Source organism: Antedon mediterranea, chromosome 5, assembly GCF_964355755.1.
Source record: "Antedon mediterranea chromosome 5, ecAntMedi1.1, whole genome shotgun sequence".
Classification (NCBI taxonomy): Eukaryota; Metazoa; Echinodermata; class Crinoidea; order Comatulida; family Antedonidae; genus Antedon; species Antedon mediterranea.
Window position 1 is genome coordinate 29,111,649 of NC_092674.1, and position 15,387 is coordinate 29,127,035.

The 15,387-nt window shown below is 34.0% G+C and overlaps 3 protein-coding genes across 4 annotated transcripts; 2 read left to right on the top strand and 1 right to left on the bottom strand.

Moving 5' to 3' along the window:
- Nucleotides 1–20: 20 nt before the first annotated feature.
- Nucleotides 21–3,938, top strand: LOC140050301 (pirin-like). Of its 2 annotated transcripts, none has more exons than XM_072095424.1 (8): nt 21–101; nt 538–754; nt 848–940; nt 1,040–1,327; nt 1,459–1,588; nt 1,904–1,986; nt 3,177–3,243; nt 3,355–3,938. In XM_072095424.1, the coding sequence occupies exons 2-8, from the start codon at nt 551–553 to the stop codon at nt 3,471–3,473; spliced, it is 984 nt and encodes a 327-aa protein (XP_071951525.1). In that variant the 5' UTR covers nt 21–101; nt 538–550; the 3' UTR covers nt 3,474–3,938. The 2 variants fall into 2 exon arrangements, with proteins under 2 accessions (XP_071951525.1, XP_071951526.1); XM_072095425.1 differs by having other exon boundaries at nt 100–205.
- A 39-nt stretch (nt 3,939–3,977) lies between these two features.
- Nucleotides 3,978–7,936, bottom strand: LOC140050303 (vascular endothelial growth factor A-like). Its single transcript, XM_072095426.1, has 5 exons — nt 7,153–7,936; nt 6,035–6,077; nt 5,604–5,818; nt 5,039–5,322; nt 3,978–4,530 (listed from the first exon to the last, which is right to left on the bottom strand). The coding sequence occupies exons 1-5, from the start codon at nt 7,285–7,287 to the stop codon at nt 4,440–4,442; spliced, it is 768 nt and encodes a 255-aa protein (XP_071951527.1). The 5' UTR covers nt 7,288–7,936; the 3' UTR covers nt 3,978–4,439.
- Nucleotides 7,937–12,842: 4,906 nt separating this feature from the next.
- LOC140049416 (uncharacterized) lies at nt 12,843–15,368 on the top strand. Its single transcript, XM_072094291.1, has 3 exons — nt 12,843–13,267; nt 13,843–13,946; nt 14,195–15,368. The coding sequence occupies exons 1-3, from the start codon at nt 13,027–13,029 to the stop codon at nt 14,390–14,392; spliced, it is 543 nt and encodes a 180-aa protein (XP_071950392.1). The 5' UTR covers nt 12,843–13,026; the 3' UTR covers nt 14,393–15,368.
- Nucleotides 15,369–15,387: the final 19 nt, after the last annotated feature.

The window sequence follows — 15,387 nt, forward strand, 5'->3', positions numbered from 1 at the left end:
CTTAATCAAGCGTAAATACTTAAAAATTAACATGCGTTGTTATTATGTAAACAATAATGACATTGCAATTTTGTATCAATTCTGTATTAGGTTTTTACACGGTGTGTTTACCATTCGATAATTTATACGATTATTGGTAGAGTATCATAGTAAAGCTGTATTTACAGTCTAAGTAGGCCTACTTAAAGTTCTAGCCTACTATCTAGTAAGTTAGCCTAGGCCTAGTAGGCTAGGATATGTAAAGGAAGTTTGTGTGTGATTAGCCGAGTTGAGCGAGTCTAGCCCTAGAGCTCGCTAAGCCATATATCAAGTAGGCATTATAAGTGAATAGTAATTAACTTGATGTTGAGACTTATAAAGCCGAAGCTTGTGTGTCCCTCAACGTGTTTCTATTGTTATGTAGACTCGGAAGTTCTTACTAGAACTATCCTTAACATTAATTATTTTTGAAACTTTTTACACAATGACAAATGTCATTCGCATATTTATATTATAATTTTATTCATATATTTACAAGTGAAATAAATTTCTTTACAGTATCAGCAGACTTATGTTAATATTTTTCACTCATCTGCTTTTACTCGTCAATACCGAAAGCACAAGTGAAAATATTCTTATACTGCCATCAGCTGTGCAGCCTCAGTTCTCGATAGCAAATCAGACGATGGCGCGCCATATAATTAAGAACGTGCTTAGCATAGAACAAGCTGAAGGTATGGGAGCCAGAGTTCGTCGCAGTATTGGAAGCCGAGAGGTAATCTAAAACTAAAAAATTGAAATTACAGTTTAGCTGCAAGAAAAGGTGCAAAGAAAAAATTAAACAAAAATGTTATTTTGTTATTTTTAGCTCCGCAATCTTGACCCCTTCCTCTTACTTGATGAAGGGAAGGTGAAGAAGCCTGCAGGATTTCCTGACCACCCACACCGAGGATTTGAAACAGTATTTGTCATTTTTGTTTCCTTTTTTCAGGTAGGCCTAATCTTAGTTATTTTCTCTACTTTACATATTTGATTTAAAAAAAATGTTTTTTTGTCACAGGTAACATATGCTTTAAAAGGACAAATAATTCATGAAGATTTTGCCGGTCATTCTGGCACCATTAGTACCGGAGATTTGCAGTGGATGACCGCAGGAAGAGGTATCGTACATTCTGAGATGCCAGGCTCTGATGAAGGAGGACATGTTCTTCAATTGTGGGTGAATCTGAGCAAAGAATTCAAGATGGTTGAACCTCAATACCAGGAGCTGAAAAGCAAGGATATTCCGGTGGCGAAAGCAGATGGTGTCGTGGTAAAGGTCATTGCTGGGGAGTCAATGGGAAAGAAGGTAGCTTATTTTGGTATATATGTTCATTTTATTAATGTTTTATCAATATTAATGTCAAGAAAATGTTGCCCAGATTAACAGTATTCCAACCAGAAAAAAATCGACATTGCATTACATTTTATTTTTCACAGTCGCAAGTTCGTACTCGTACACCAACCACATACCTTGATTTCAGAATTCAGAAAGGTGGTAAAGTTCGTCAAGACTTAACTAGAGGGTGGACTGCATTTGCATACATACTCACTGGAAAGGCTTTATTTGGTAAGTTTGTTTCCTCTTAGCAATACATGTTGATGAACGCCAAATGAGTGCACTCACTTGTGGTTTCATTTCATTTATTTATTCGACCAATAAACAAATACAGAACAGAAACAAAGCACAATGGTCAGGGGCAACTTAAGCAAAACAATTTAAAAACATCGAAATACAAAAATAAAAAAAATATTGCACCAAGTAGGCCTAAGACATTTGTACAATGTATTTATACTCAAAATTAACACAGTATTATATTTAAACATTTATTAAACGTAAATTCCAAACCAACACATGAGTTTAAAATCTTAAATTTTAATTTAGGAGAAGGAGATAAAGTGAAAGAAGGGGAGGCGCATCAAACTATTGTTCTGAGTGATGGTGACCATATCACAATTGAAAATAAGGTAATATAAATTAATATACTGTATATAAATATGTCTTGTAGTAGGCCTTATCCCATACTAAGTACTAAATATCCCATACTAAGTATTATATTCAAAAACACTGTAGTATTCTATACTTAAAGCAAAGAATATATATCACAAGAATGAGTAATCCGCGATTTTCCCTGTAACAGTAATATTGTCCATGTGGTAGGGCGCCGCCATAAGTATGGATGTATCTGGGATGTATACAACTTTTTGTGAAGGTTTCACTAATCAAATGCTGGACCACCGGAGTATTTTCCGATGATAAAAATGTTATCAACTACATGCCAACATCATGTTAAATACTATTTGAATATTTAATTGTTCGTTTTATGCAATTTATTTAGTAAAAACTGCCGTATAAACAGTTTGATTTATCAACCGGGCGCTACGATAGCGTGACCGGGCGTGTTGGTGTTTACACGTTTTCACGAAGGATAGTTTAATAATATTCCTATATTTAACTTGTTTCTGGTAAAACAAATAAATGTTAATGACATTTAACATTTTCTCCTATTAATAACATGTGTTTTATACTAATTTATATCATAAAAACAATACTTAATTTACCGGGCGTACAGTAGTACACGGCAATGGTAAAGAATAGGCCGTGCTGAGTATAATATTCGTTGATTTTTGGTGTTGCTGTGTTAGGCCTTTTTTGTGAACTAACTTAGCATGTTAGTAAATAATTGTCTGTAAAAGTGAATAAACACTAGTTTGTTAATAAATATGTATTATAAAATAGTTTACAATTGCAAAAACTATTATCATAATTCTATTTAATGTGACATGTATCATGTCTATTAAATCAAGTCTTATTTAGTATGTATACATCCGCCCTTATGAGGGCGGGCATCACTCTCTGGAGCTCTCTGTTACAAATTTCTCATGCAAAAATCGCGGAATAGTCATTCTTGTGATATATATTCTTTGCTTAAAGATATAAGATAAGAACAATAACAAAAAACACAATCATATGCATGGTACGGGGATAGCGCTCACAGTCCCCAAAAGAGGTTTACATCCTGCGGGTCCCCTCCTCAGGGGTTTCCCTCCTGAGTGACCCTCTAGTTATCTCTCCACATGCCACAACCACTTTTATGTGCCTTTCTGAATAAAATTCCTTATGCCACTTGTGATAATAATACATATTTGTTTGGTAGGATGAAACTGAATGTCGTTTTGTACTGATTGCTGGTAAGCCGCTAGGGGAACCAATTAAGCAGCATGGTAAGATAGTGTAAAAAATGATATAATATTCATCTGAAGATGAGGCAATTAAAATCTGAATAACATGCACAAACTAAAACGGGTAAGTCTTAAAAAGTTTCTGTTTTTTAGGACCATTTGTTATGAACACTGAGGAGGAGCTACAACAGGCTATCGATGACTATCGCAATGCACGCAATGGCTTTGAGAAAGCGCGCAACTGGAAGTCAAAATCTGGTGGCCGCTTCTAGGTTTGTTTAGAAACTTATTGCTTAATCTTTCCTATCCAGCTATAGTAGCGCGCACCCTCCTATACTAGCTACCCTACTACAGTATACTCCTACTGTACTACTTATTGACTTATACCATTAGGATCGTATGTGGTCTTGTGGCGAAGGTAGTCATCCTGTAAGTAAGAGGTCACCAGTTCGAATCTGACCAAAGACGATTCATCACCCAGATTTTTAAATATATCCTCTTCTTTTCTTAATGAGAAAAGCTCCTAAAAATATTTTTATTTTAGAATTTTGTGATTTCATATAATTATATTTCTTACTATTTATAGAATATTAGACCCCTACATAGAAATGAGTTATTTATTTTATATTTGTATATATGGTGGTGTAGTATTTATAAATAGATATTGGTATGTGTTAATAAAATATGAATTATATAATAAAAAAAGAAAACTTTGTTAGAATAAAACTGACAGATATTTATTTGTCATATTTTGTTATAAATAATAATACTTATAAGTAATACTATTTTATCATTACTTTAATACAATATAATTAAGGTACTAACTGTATTTTTAAATAGACACAATAAATATGTTTATACAACAGAGTAGTAGTATTACTCTGGTTATTGTTATCCAGAGCACAGCGCGTCATTTCTAATTCGTTAGCGACGCGTTTAACAAAATGATGCGTTTCAAAATACTGTAACGTATTATTCCGTAATGTAAACGCGTTCGTTTCATAAAACCTGTGACAACAGCACGTACTATAAAGTACTTAACAATCTGTTTTATGTCCGTTTATATTTGTATTTTTGGCGTCTTTATTTTTATATTATCATCTTGTGTAATAATAATATCCTGGATTTATATAGCGCCTAATGTTGTGAACATTATTACCCCAGTCATTTTTCCTGATCAAACAGGTATGGAAACATACTCCCATAATGCAGCTAGTAATGTAGCTGCAATTGTCATCTCAATGTTTCGTTTCGCATAAACATAATCTGTAGTTGAATTTCAAACCCGCATTACAACGAATTGGTTGGCACATGCCATCTTGAACACACCTGAGGAAAAGTAAGCAAGATTTTAAAGTTTGAACAACTAGTAAAATATTTTTTTACAATGGACATTTCGTCACTCGAATGCCAAGAAAAGTAGAGACTTTTATTTTCATTTGAGAACTAATGATAAAAGATTCAGATTCTGGAATAACTATGCCTCTAACATCCCAACAACACAGCACAACACAGGAAGACACATTGAGAGATAAGGAAGTACTGTATGTAGTGTGAGGCCGTCAAAAACATTGGCGGAGCAACTCAATTTTCATGAGCTGCCCATATTATGTTGGATAAGGAAATCTAACAACAGGATCAAAATGATTTATCCGAGGCCGGCTGCGATACGGTCAGTTCCACGCACCGCGGAGAATATGTTGGTACTTTTGGTATTTGTCGCAGCCAGACATACGATCAAAGCACTGTTCCTATCTTGGCTAGGCGAGCTCAGTGTCCTCTGTTAGAATTCCTTGGTTGGATAAATGAAATTAAACGGACAAAGATGAGATCTTACTTGCAGTGACTGCCGCCCATGTATCTTTCACCTGACAATATCCTATCACATCTTTTCTTGTCAACATCCTGTTTACACGAGCATTCACACGTATCTGGATCCTGTATAAAGGGCGCCGCACATGGATGACGACACATACACATTCCTCTAGAGAGTTTCTTGTGCGCAGCGCACTGTAGTTTGGGATATGGCATCGATTCCTGACATGCACATTTCGTATCAGTTGATATATTTATATTCTGGAAACTTGGCGGTTCGTTGGGATTATCCAAATTGGTTAAAATCTGGTATAAAAGAAACACTTATTTATTATTCTATAATGACTGTGACGTCATAGAACTGAAGAAAATAAGTAAATCACTTCTACGATCTTGTAGAACTCTTTTTATGATTTTCTTTTATTTGTTTTCCAAATTTAAGGTAAATAGAATGGCAATTTGTAGGCTACATCAGAAATAGTTCCTAATGTTTTGCATTTCGATTTGTGAAAGTCTTATATAGGTACCTGTTTAATTATAATTGTAACTTTAACCATTTTCCATAAAACCGTTAGTAGACAGCTTACCATGATATTGAGGTTTCTTTTTTCTACTGCGACACACTCTGATATTTCACTACCACAGCACCCACTGCCTTGACACCTTTGGACCACTTCGCATTCAGGGTAGATGCTGTAGCCAAATTCTCTTACGACTCCCAGCTCCTTATAAATGTTGACGACTTTTTCTCGAGGTCTACCGCATTTGGTTCTTTCTATTCTTGAATAAAGATCTTTTAAAGCTTTAAAAAAAAGAAAATAATTAATTGATTTCATTCGTAAAGGAAAACAAAGAAATGTTGACGACTTTTCCTAGAGGTCTATCGCACTTGGTTCTTTCTATTCTTCAATACAGATCTTTTAAAACTTGAAAAAAGGAAAGAACTAAACTAAATTTGATTGTATTCATTAAGGAAAACAAAGAACAAGAGTGTGTATTATCTGAATACTTTACATACCTTTGTGATGTGAGATTGGTGATTCAGCAGCTATACCTGGTTCCTACAAAGAGAAACAATGGTATCAATCATCGGAGGAAGATGCAAGGATTCCATCGTTATTTGTATTTGTGAAGTTGTATAATGATAAGAAGATAATAATAAGAAGACTGACATTTGCTGGACACTGTCTTCGCAATAAAGAAGAAATCATTTCAGATGTTCTGCTGTGGCATTAAAACATGGGCTTGCAAAACAACAATACATTGATGTACTAGAGACGGATACTGGTATGCAGAGAGATGAACTGGCTCTCGCAATAAAAGATAGAAAGTTATGGAGCAATCTAGTCATATAAGTTCGGGTAAGTAAGTATAAGGATAAAGAATTTGTCAGCATGTTTTACGGAAACTTGTTGTATCATATCTTTTTAATACCTTTGATCAAATTACACTATTAATGGTTCTATAAAAACACTATCTTAGCGATAACCTAGATAACCGACTATTGTTCTAATTGTTCAGCTATATCGTCAGCTTCAGTTTCCTATTGGGCATTTTTCAAAAGTCATCCGCTTTTCGCCAACTCATACCGGTATCTAAATATTAGATCGCATATAAATAAAGTTTAAGGGTTCATGGTTCACTGCACAACCGATTTGATCAATTATCGATTATTATTATCAATTGAACCTAGATATCTAGGCTAGTCAATACATACTCGTGAGTAACATATATGCATTACGAGGAACCTCAAATGGTGTGCATAACATTATTTGAAATAGATGTAGTACAGAGGATCCGACGACACAATTGAATTCTGATCCAAGGAATTTCTTTACAATTTTGGAGGAAAATGCATTATTATCGCGTGCAGTATATCTAAAAATGTTGTGCAGCAACAAAACATAGCTGTGTACTCAGATGTGCATTGTCTTTCGATTGGTTGGCTTGGTTAACTCTAAAATCAACTTGATTAACCCAGGGAAGAATTAAATTACAATTAATTACAAGTAATTTAACTCTTCCCCGATTTATCATAATTCGAACAGAAACCAATATTTTCAATAGGCTTCTTGTATTAATCTGTCTCTTATAAGAAGATTAATAAAGTGTTGGAAAACATAAACTGTAACTTACGGTTGTCAACATGATGTCATCTTCTTGAACAGGACTGCATAGAACAGTTCCGAGAAACAAGAAAATTGCTATAAATATCTTGAACATCTTTACTAATCCAATATTTTTGAGTGACCGAACCATTTTATTGATCATGTATCAAAAGATCTCCGATCGTAATAAAAACGATGGAGCAAGACAATTACTATTTAACGACAGTACTTTAAGAGACCTGAATGTTAATATGATCCCATATTTAAAGGCTTCCGATTTCATTCAGGTCCGGTGAGAGGAAGTTATACATCTGGTGAATCCTGCAGAAGGATCGTTTGCGGCATGTTCCAAAACCGCGACATTCAAGTAGCTTGATTCACTTCCTCGCTTTAAAATCCAAAGAGAGGCTGGTGGTTTTCAGATGTATTAGCGATTCATTCATTGGTTCTCGCTGGGACGCAACTCAATTACGCACGCGCAACGCAATCAATTTGATTGGAGGGTGGGTAGGTTTTGACCATGACCGAATGATGAAGACCACAATCGATAACTTTCTTCCGTTTTCTATATATGGTCATATAACCTTATGAATTTTGTAATAATTTTGTCGGTGACCGAAGGACAAATAAAAGACGATTAGCGTAAAAGTATCATACGCTTAAGCTCTGTCTATATTATCAAACTTTATGTGACAACAAAATGTGATGTGCCCATATATTTGGGTATATCTCTACCATATTTGAACACATAACTTTTTGTCAAACTAGTTTGATAGTGCAGACTGAGCTTTAGAATATACATAGAAAATAATGCAATGAAATTGGCATGTAGGCCTAAAGTAACGTGTTTTTCCACTATGGCGAATTCGCGGAAATCGCTTCTGATGTTTGCACGAATACATCAGTAAAAACGGGAAAATGCTATGTTTACAGTACATGAAAAAACATCAAACAATAGTCAGTGTTAATGGTTAACAAACTTGAGGCTGCTGGCGTCAATAAAGGAGCTGGTCTACATTTCAATAAAGTTTTATTTATTTTCTCCGCGTAATGGTTACGCTGGAATTGGATTCATGTAACTTATTGCCAGGTCCCTGTCGTCGGAAACCAAGTCCTTCCGACAAAGAAAGGTAGAGAAGCGACGGAAACTCGCCTCATCATTGTGGTAGTTTAAACACGGGGGCGCTGTTCTTGGTAAAGTACGAATCCATACTTTTGTCAAAATCACAAAATGTAATATAGTTATACTGTATTATTCACAGCACTTAAATATGTAACAGATCAAAACGGTTTTTAAAAGTAATCATGGTAATAAAGTAAAATGATCTTATTGTACCCAGGCCAATAAGTCATACAAATTTTATTTAGATTTATGAAAATTAGAATGTAAACCGACAAAGCAGAGAAAGAAATAGTACAGACATTCTGAATAAACTTCGGATAAAATTAAAATTCGATTGAGTAATTTAGTACGGTATTCTACTAAAGCCACAGTTGATAAGACCGCAATGGGCATCTATCATGTCATCGATAATGTGGCTTATTAGGTCAATGAATGTAATTGTTTTCTTGATTTATTCTTACCACTTTGGTCCCCTTGTGTCGTTGAACATGAGTTATGTAAAACTCAATATTTCTTTTAGTACTAATATAAACATTACTGTTTAAAATACTGCATGTTAATTATAGGCCTATGTCATCATAAACCTTTAGATTTCCTATCACGGACCGGACCTACACTGAGCTGACATTGTTGAATGTTCAAAACAAAACTAGACTATAATGGTTATTTTTGTGCATATCCTTGTGGTTATTACCTATTTATTTTTTTTCAGTTTTAATGTATTCACATTTGTTGTATGCATGGTAAATGTTTAAGGCCTATAACTTGTGACACTGAGCATGCGTGTCAGAATACACGTCACTACATAATTATAACCATGGACCTATACATTAGTTACACTAATTTATCGAGGTCCATGCTATAACTGAATGAATGAGGAAATGTCACGTGGTCAGCATGACATTTAAACACGTTTGCGTAGAGCTTGACTCGTGTTATACATCGGTCGTTAAGAGAGAGATAAGTTCTGTCTACACTATATCAAACTTTATGTGACATAAAATGTGATGTGCCCATATATGGACAGGATGATGTCATATCACTACCATATTTAGGCATATCACTACCATATTTGGGCACATCACACTTTTTTTGTCAAACTAGTTTGATGGTATAGACAGATCTTTAGTTTGAATCGTGAGTCTGTTATACCCATCTTGCGAATATCCGTGGTTTTTTTTTTTTTTCAAACACAAGAACTCGGCGCAGGAAGTGATAGCCATTTTATATTATAAACAACCTGATGATAGCCTAATGTACAGACGTTAATTACAGTAATTAATCTCAAAACGTCCAAGTAGTCATTGAACCCAAGTCGGAAAAAATAACAAGACTACAGAAATACGAATAATGCAGGTGGAACCTAATTACCTTAAATTCGTCAGTGGTATAATTTAGGCCTACATGAACATTGAATAGGCCTACACGTTCCTCACTTTTTGTGGCTTCGGGTGATCATGGAGCAGATGGCTTTTACCATTTGTACAATCCCTGTCTAGTTTATTACACAATCTACAGTAACTTAATGATCGTAAAGAAATGATTTTTTATGCAATAAAATTGTTCATAATTGAATTATTTAGTTTATTATAATGCAATGGACTGCAATATATAGAACAGAGAAACAATACATGCCGCAACACTGCAATATTTACAAAAAGGAAAATAATAAATGCCGCAATATTTTAAGCAGGGACCAAGTGCTCATAATGCAGCGTGCAATATTTAGAATAGGAAGCATCAATAATGAGTTGTTTTGCAGTCTGAAAAATAACGGATATATCCCAAAGTTTGTCCATTATAGGCTGTATGTATTTTATTCGTTAAAAGAAGAAAATACATTGAAAGAACATTGCGTAATCATTCTGACTTTAGGTAACTTTTGCTGGTGGGACATTATTGAAGACATACGTTCAAACCTATGGCCACTTCTTTAAGTAAACGTTTCAAAAGTGCCTGCTATTCTCATCCAAGAAGCAACAGCATTGTACTAAGCGTGTGTTCACACTTGCGCAATATAGGACTGTAAATTGCCTGACAAGTAGTCATTAAGACGAACTATTAATACTACATTAGTAGCTTCATCTTGTAGGCTAACGAACTCGGATGCACACTAGACCTGGATTTGTTGCATCTTAACATTATTAAGTCTGTCAGGTAAATGTAAACAGACGTGCCAGCGGTCGAGCCCTTTCAAAGAGACAATCTTGTTCTTAATTAGATGGTAATGCTCTTACTGACGGGATTCCCCTGAATGTGTTTAAACATTAACTCAAGGTTATGTAATGACAATCTAAGAAAGTTCACCAACTAATCGGCCTAATTCTTAACTTTATTTCAATTCACGATACTTAAAAGCTTTGAAATCGATGTAACGAGTTAACACTAAAGCCCGGTTCATGTCTACAAAAATCCGGTGTAACTTTTTTTGTGCGCTGCGTTTAAGTTTGTCAAAATGTCATGAGTCTAAGAAAGTACACATTCAACCTAAACATAATCTTTTATATTCTATTAGCACGCGATCGGAAGTTGATTGTGGCGTTGTTCAGGATCTTGTTGTATAATAGTTATTTAAAGGTTAAGGACGAAGATTATAAAGATGTTTTGTTTTTGCAGTTGGGTCTTTTTTACAAGTTTCCAGAAATTTCGAGCGGAGCGGAAGATTACGTAAGCCAAACTGACGCTTTTACATTACTTGAATTGAGGGTCTTTAAAAATAGAAAATATCAGAGAAGATTTTCTCTTCCCTGGAAATATTGAACTTTCCTTTTCATCACGACGCGCCATGCCATTCCGTAGCTGTCGAAAGTCGAAACGCATTTCTACTGTTAAAAGACTCCAGCAGGTGGTGCATTATGGAACGCCTAAATGTAGGCCTACCGTAACTACATTAATGTAAATATAGTTTTAGCGCGAAGAGATATCAATGTCGTGCGTTTCCCAAATTGGTCGCGTGGGATATTTAATAATGACGTCACAATAGTAGCATAACACGTGGGAGGACCTACAATTATTATTTTTAGATTATGCCAACGGAAAAAAAATAAATACAGACGAAAGTTTTATTGGTTTATTTTTTTAAAATATTTCGTAAAAATATAGACGCATGCCCTAGAAAGTTTGAACTTATTGCATAAGTATTATGTACTATTATATCATAATTAACACATACCGTTTATGATCATGATGAAAAAATAGTTGGTGAAAACATTTCCATTTCTTCAACTGTTTTTTTCAATAGCATTCAGTATTTTATATTTTAATTAATGTTGCCAACAACATTATATTTTCCAATTAGTTTCATCTTTGAATTTGTATTTATGTTTCAACAGAAAGTGATGGCATTTGTTTACAAAGGTCATTCTGCGCACACTCGTAATGTTTATGAGCGTGCGCAGAATCGCTTTGTTACTAGATAGACATGCGCAGTAGGGCGCGCTTCGACTGATACAACTTATGGTCACACTTACCTAATTATTTTAAGTGACGTTTTTTTGACAACCTCGAAAACGTTTCCTGATCCGAACGCGAACATACTCGAAAATAGGCAGGCCTACGCATTAACTGTCCATGAGGTTTACCACGGCATTAAGAAAACCCCGGATAAGTATCAATTAAAAATAAACACAACGAAGATAATTGAATCATTTGTAATACTGATATAAACAAAGCGACGTACGCCTACAGTATCCTTAAACATAGTCCAAACGAATATTAAAGGTGAACTTTGGACCTAAATCACCAAAAATAGTTTTCTTATATACTATTAGGCCTAATAATAATATTAATTCATAGTTATCGATTTTAATTTTATTGTTCTTCATATTATCATTTCATTATTAAAATTATTTTAATATACGCATTGAAGATTGCAAATAATGAACTTGCGCGTACATATTTTGATAACCTTGGTGGTTGGTCATTTTTGCAAGTTTTGCGTACATTGTCACTCGCTGCATGATTTTTTTGTGGAATGTAGTCTGATTTTGTTAAAGAAAAATGGTTGAGGTTTGTTTTATATAATCTATATTTAGTTATAGCCATGGTTGAGCCATAGAGGAATTGATTACATTGAGCTAACATCATCAAGTTGTCTTTTTTAGGGTGAGGGGATGTCAGTGACTCTAGCTATAGGTTTAAATTTGAAGCAACTGTCGTTTTGCGTGCAATAAATGCTATCTAAACATCTGTAGTCTGAAGGAATTGCATTGGTTGTTTGATATTCAGATATCGTCTGCATTTAGATAGATTCGTACAGACAGAATGTTTTGATTAGGGACACGGTTACATGGCTCTTTTAGTAAATAATCATATTCTCGAATTAATTATTTCTAGGGCAAGATTGTGTCAATAAATCGTTTCCGAAAAGATATGTCTTCCTTTTCTCGGTTAACGATATTATACACTGTATAAAATAAAATAAAACGTGACGATCGTAGCAACATTGTTTTTTTGTTTAATTGAACAACTAGTGGTGTATTGCATCTTCCGGAATAAATATGCAAATTTTATTCTGTTTACGTCAATTGGGGCGTTTCAGAATATAGACGAGATATATCGCAATCCCAACGCAGTTAATAGGCGGACTGCTTACTTGTTTATGTTTTTTAAGTAGTGATTCCGGGTGGGAATTCTACTCAAGGCTAAAACAACGTAACTTCTGCCGGAACAAAACTATTGCATATAAGATGAACGGCGATAGATTCCTCTCATAAACCAATACAATAAGCCTAAAGACCGGAACAAAACAAACTTGAGTAGCTGCTATACTGTACCAAAATGCAGACAATATCTAGCCTTCTTCTAGCACTATGTGTATGCAACTCGGTGGTCGCTAGGCCCGCGGAACTTAGCTTAGACAATGTTTTAACGTTTAACTCGGCAGAAGTTGAGGCCTCTGGTAGTGGTCCTGTGTGCGATGCTAACCGACACCAATGTCTTCTTAGAAGTAGAACACAATATTTTATTTCTGCGGACCATGATGGCATGTTACATACATCACAGGATATACATCAAAAAGGTAAGTTATCTTTTTCAAATAAATGTAATTAATATTGTAGGCCTATTCTATTTCTTTAATAGATAATTATTATTAATATAATATAATAATAATTATTAAAATAATTAACATTGTTCCTGCAATACATACTTACGCGTATAGTAGTGACTCAATATTCTGTTTCATTATACTGTACAACTGGTCGATTTTTTTCTATTTCCTGATAAATTAAAATCAAACCAAATCAACACAATAGTATAGGAGTGAAATTAATACATTTCTATAACAATATACTACCGTGGGTAGCAAAATTATTGTTGGGTTAGTTTAAGAATAAAAATATTTATATTATTTGTATTTCAGACCTGCCTTGTTATTAGTTTCATATTTTTCATTTCGGCTTTGTCCATTTCTTTTTATTTATTTTACATTTATTTATATTTGTAGACATTGCAAATTTTATCATGTAAATCAAAAATCAATCGCAATTCAGTTATACTGTGAAGATTATTTTTAATAAATTATAATATTTTTGAATAAAAAATGAACAAAATTGAATTTATGTAAATATAATTAGTTTTGTTTTTCTTTCGCAGATTATTTGCAATTTTCATCAGTTGGACTTTACTACATTAAAATACAGTCGTGTCATTCTGGAAACTTTTTTGCAGTCGTAGATGGCGCCCTCACAACAGTGCAGGTACAGTATTTAGGCCTATTATAAAAAAGTTCATAAAAGGGGACTGAAAATTTTTAATATTTAATATGTGCTATTTTAGACTTTTCCTATTTCCTTTCTAACATAAGTGTCCCTTTAAGGGGTGTTCCACAGCGCAGTTATTTCAATGTACCAAATGTGGAATAAGCTCTGGCGAACTGTCCATCATTATAATCTCATTTCAAACGGTATGATTATTATATTCCTTGTTTGTTTTTTTTTATTATTAGGACTGTGGCGACCACGTTGAAAGCAACTATTGTCATTGGTTTCAAAGTCACACCCATAAAGGCACAGTATATAGAAACCTGGCTACTGAAAAATACCTAACAATTACGTCGGATGGAAGGCCAACGCTGTCAAAAGAAGCTGATAGATACAAACCAAGAGCGACGTTTACGTTATTCGACTGTAGTATAAAATTATAACATTTACCAACAAAACACCTTTGATATTTATCTGATGCCAAAATTAATTTATTGATATGCATTCCATATTTTTGTCTAAAGTATTTATATTTAAATTATTAAAGACGTTGCAATCTCGTACCTTTATTTTTATAAGATTACTATATTAGTATTTGCTGTATATGTGGTATACTGTACACATTGTTAGGGAACCTACCGAAGCCAAAGAATGTACAAAGTTATAACAAAACGCGACGATCATCTACGCATGCGTATAAAACATTGACATTGCGATATACTATTTCAGAAATCGATGTAGCATGGATTTGTGAACTCCCTGGATGTCAGAGTCTATCACGCATGGATTTGTAAACTCCCTGGATATCGGAGTCTATCGGACCGAACAGTAACGAAACATTTAATTTATGTAATAACCTTTCCTTGTATGTACTTATATAATTGAAGGGGGGTTTTCAGGTTTTTATTCTTTTTTTAATGCCGAATTAGTCGGGTTTTTGAAGAGAAGATTAGTATGTATTGTCTACACCGTGTTTGACTGAACATTGTTTATTGCCCACTGTAAATTTGAATTCATCGTGGTTTGGAAAGGAAAACCTCGAATATGGAAAAATATTTTTGTACCTGAATATTGAGACAATTTTTATTTTATTTTTTTAAAGAACAATTTTTTCCAAATCATGTTTCATTGCATGTCTAGTTTTTTAATCCGAAATATTATAGTACTCTAGAATAGTTACAACTCAACTTCTTATTTAATGTTTCATTCTTACTGCTTGTATAAGCCTTGTGTACATGTTTGTTGAAGCCATCGTAATGTCTTCTGTGACCTATTTATTACCATCATGTATTAATAAAACAGATTAAATATATTAGAAAAACAGCTGTGTTATTGTATCGTAACTTTTTAAAGATGTCAATAAATATTTGAAACATAATATACTGTACCGGTATTCGTAAGTCTTGGTTCTGTATTTCAACTTAGGTAAAAATATACA

Coding starts and splice junctions, on each gene's coding strand:
- LOC140050303 (XM_072095426.1), bottom strand. CDS start 7,287: ATGATCAATAAAATGGTTCGGTCACTCAAAAATATTGGATTAGTAAAG. Junction 6,078..7,152: donor ATGACATCATGTTGACAACC/GTAAGTTACAGT, acceptor TTCTCTTTGTAG/GAACCAGGTATAGCTGCTGA. Junction 4,531..5,038: donor ATGGGCGGCAGTCACTGCAA/GTAAGATCTCAT, acceptor ACTTTTCCTCAG/GTGTGTTCAAGATGGCATGT.
- LOC140050301 (XM_072095424.1), top strand. CDS start 551: ATGTTAATATTTTTCACTCATCTGCTTTTACTCGTCAATACCGAAAGC. Junction 755..847: donor GCAGTATTGGAAGCCGAGAG/GTAATCTAAAAC, acceptor TGTTATTTTTAG/CTCCGCAATCTTGACCCCTT. Junction 1,589..1,903: donor CACTGGAAAGGCTTTATTTG/GTAAGTTTGTTT, acceptor ATTTTAATTTAG/GAGAAGGAGATAAAGTGAAA.
- LOC140049416 (XM_072094291.1), top strand. CDS start 13,027: ATGCAGACAATATCTAGCCTTCTTCTAGCACTATGTGTATGCAACTCG. Junction 13,268..13,842: donor ACAGGATATACATCAAAAAG/GTAAGTTATCTT, acceptor TTTCTTTCGCAG/ATTATTTGCAATTTTCATCA. Junction 13,947..14,194: donor GCGCCCTCACAACAGTGCAG/GTACAGTATTTA, acceptor TTTTATTATTAG/GACTGTGGCGACCACGTTGA.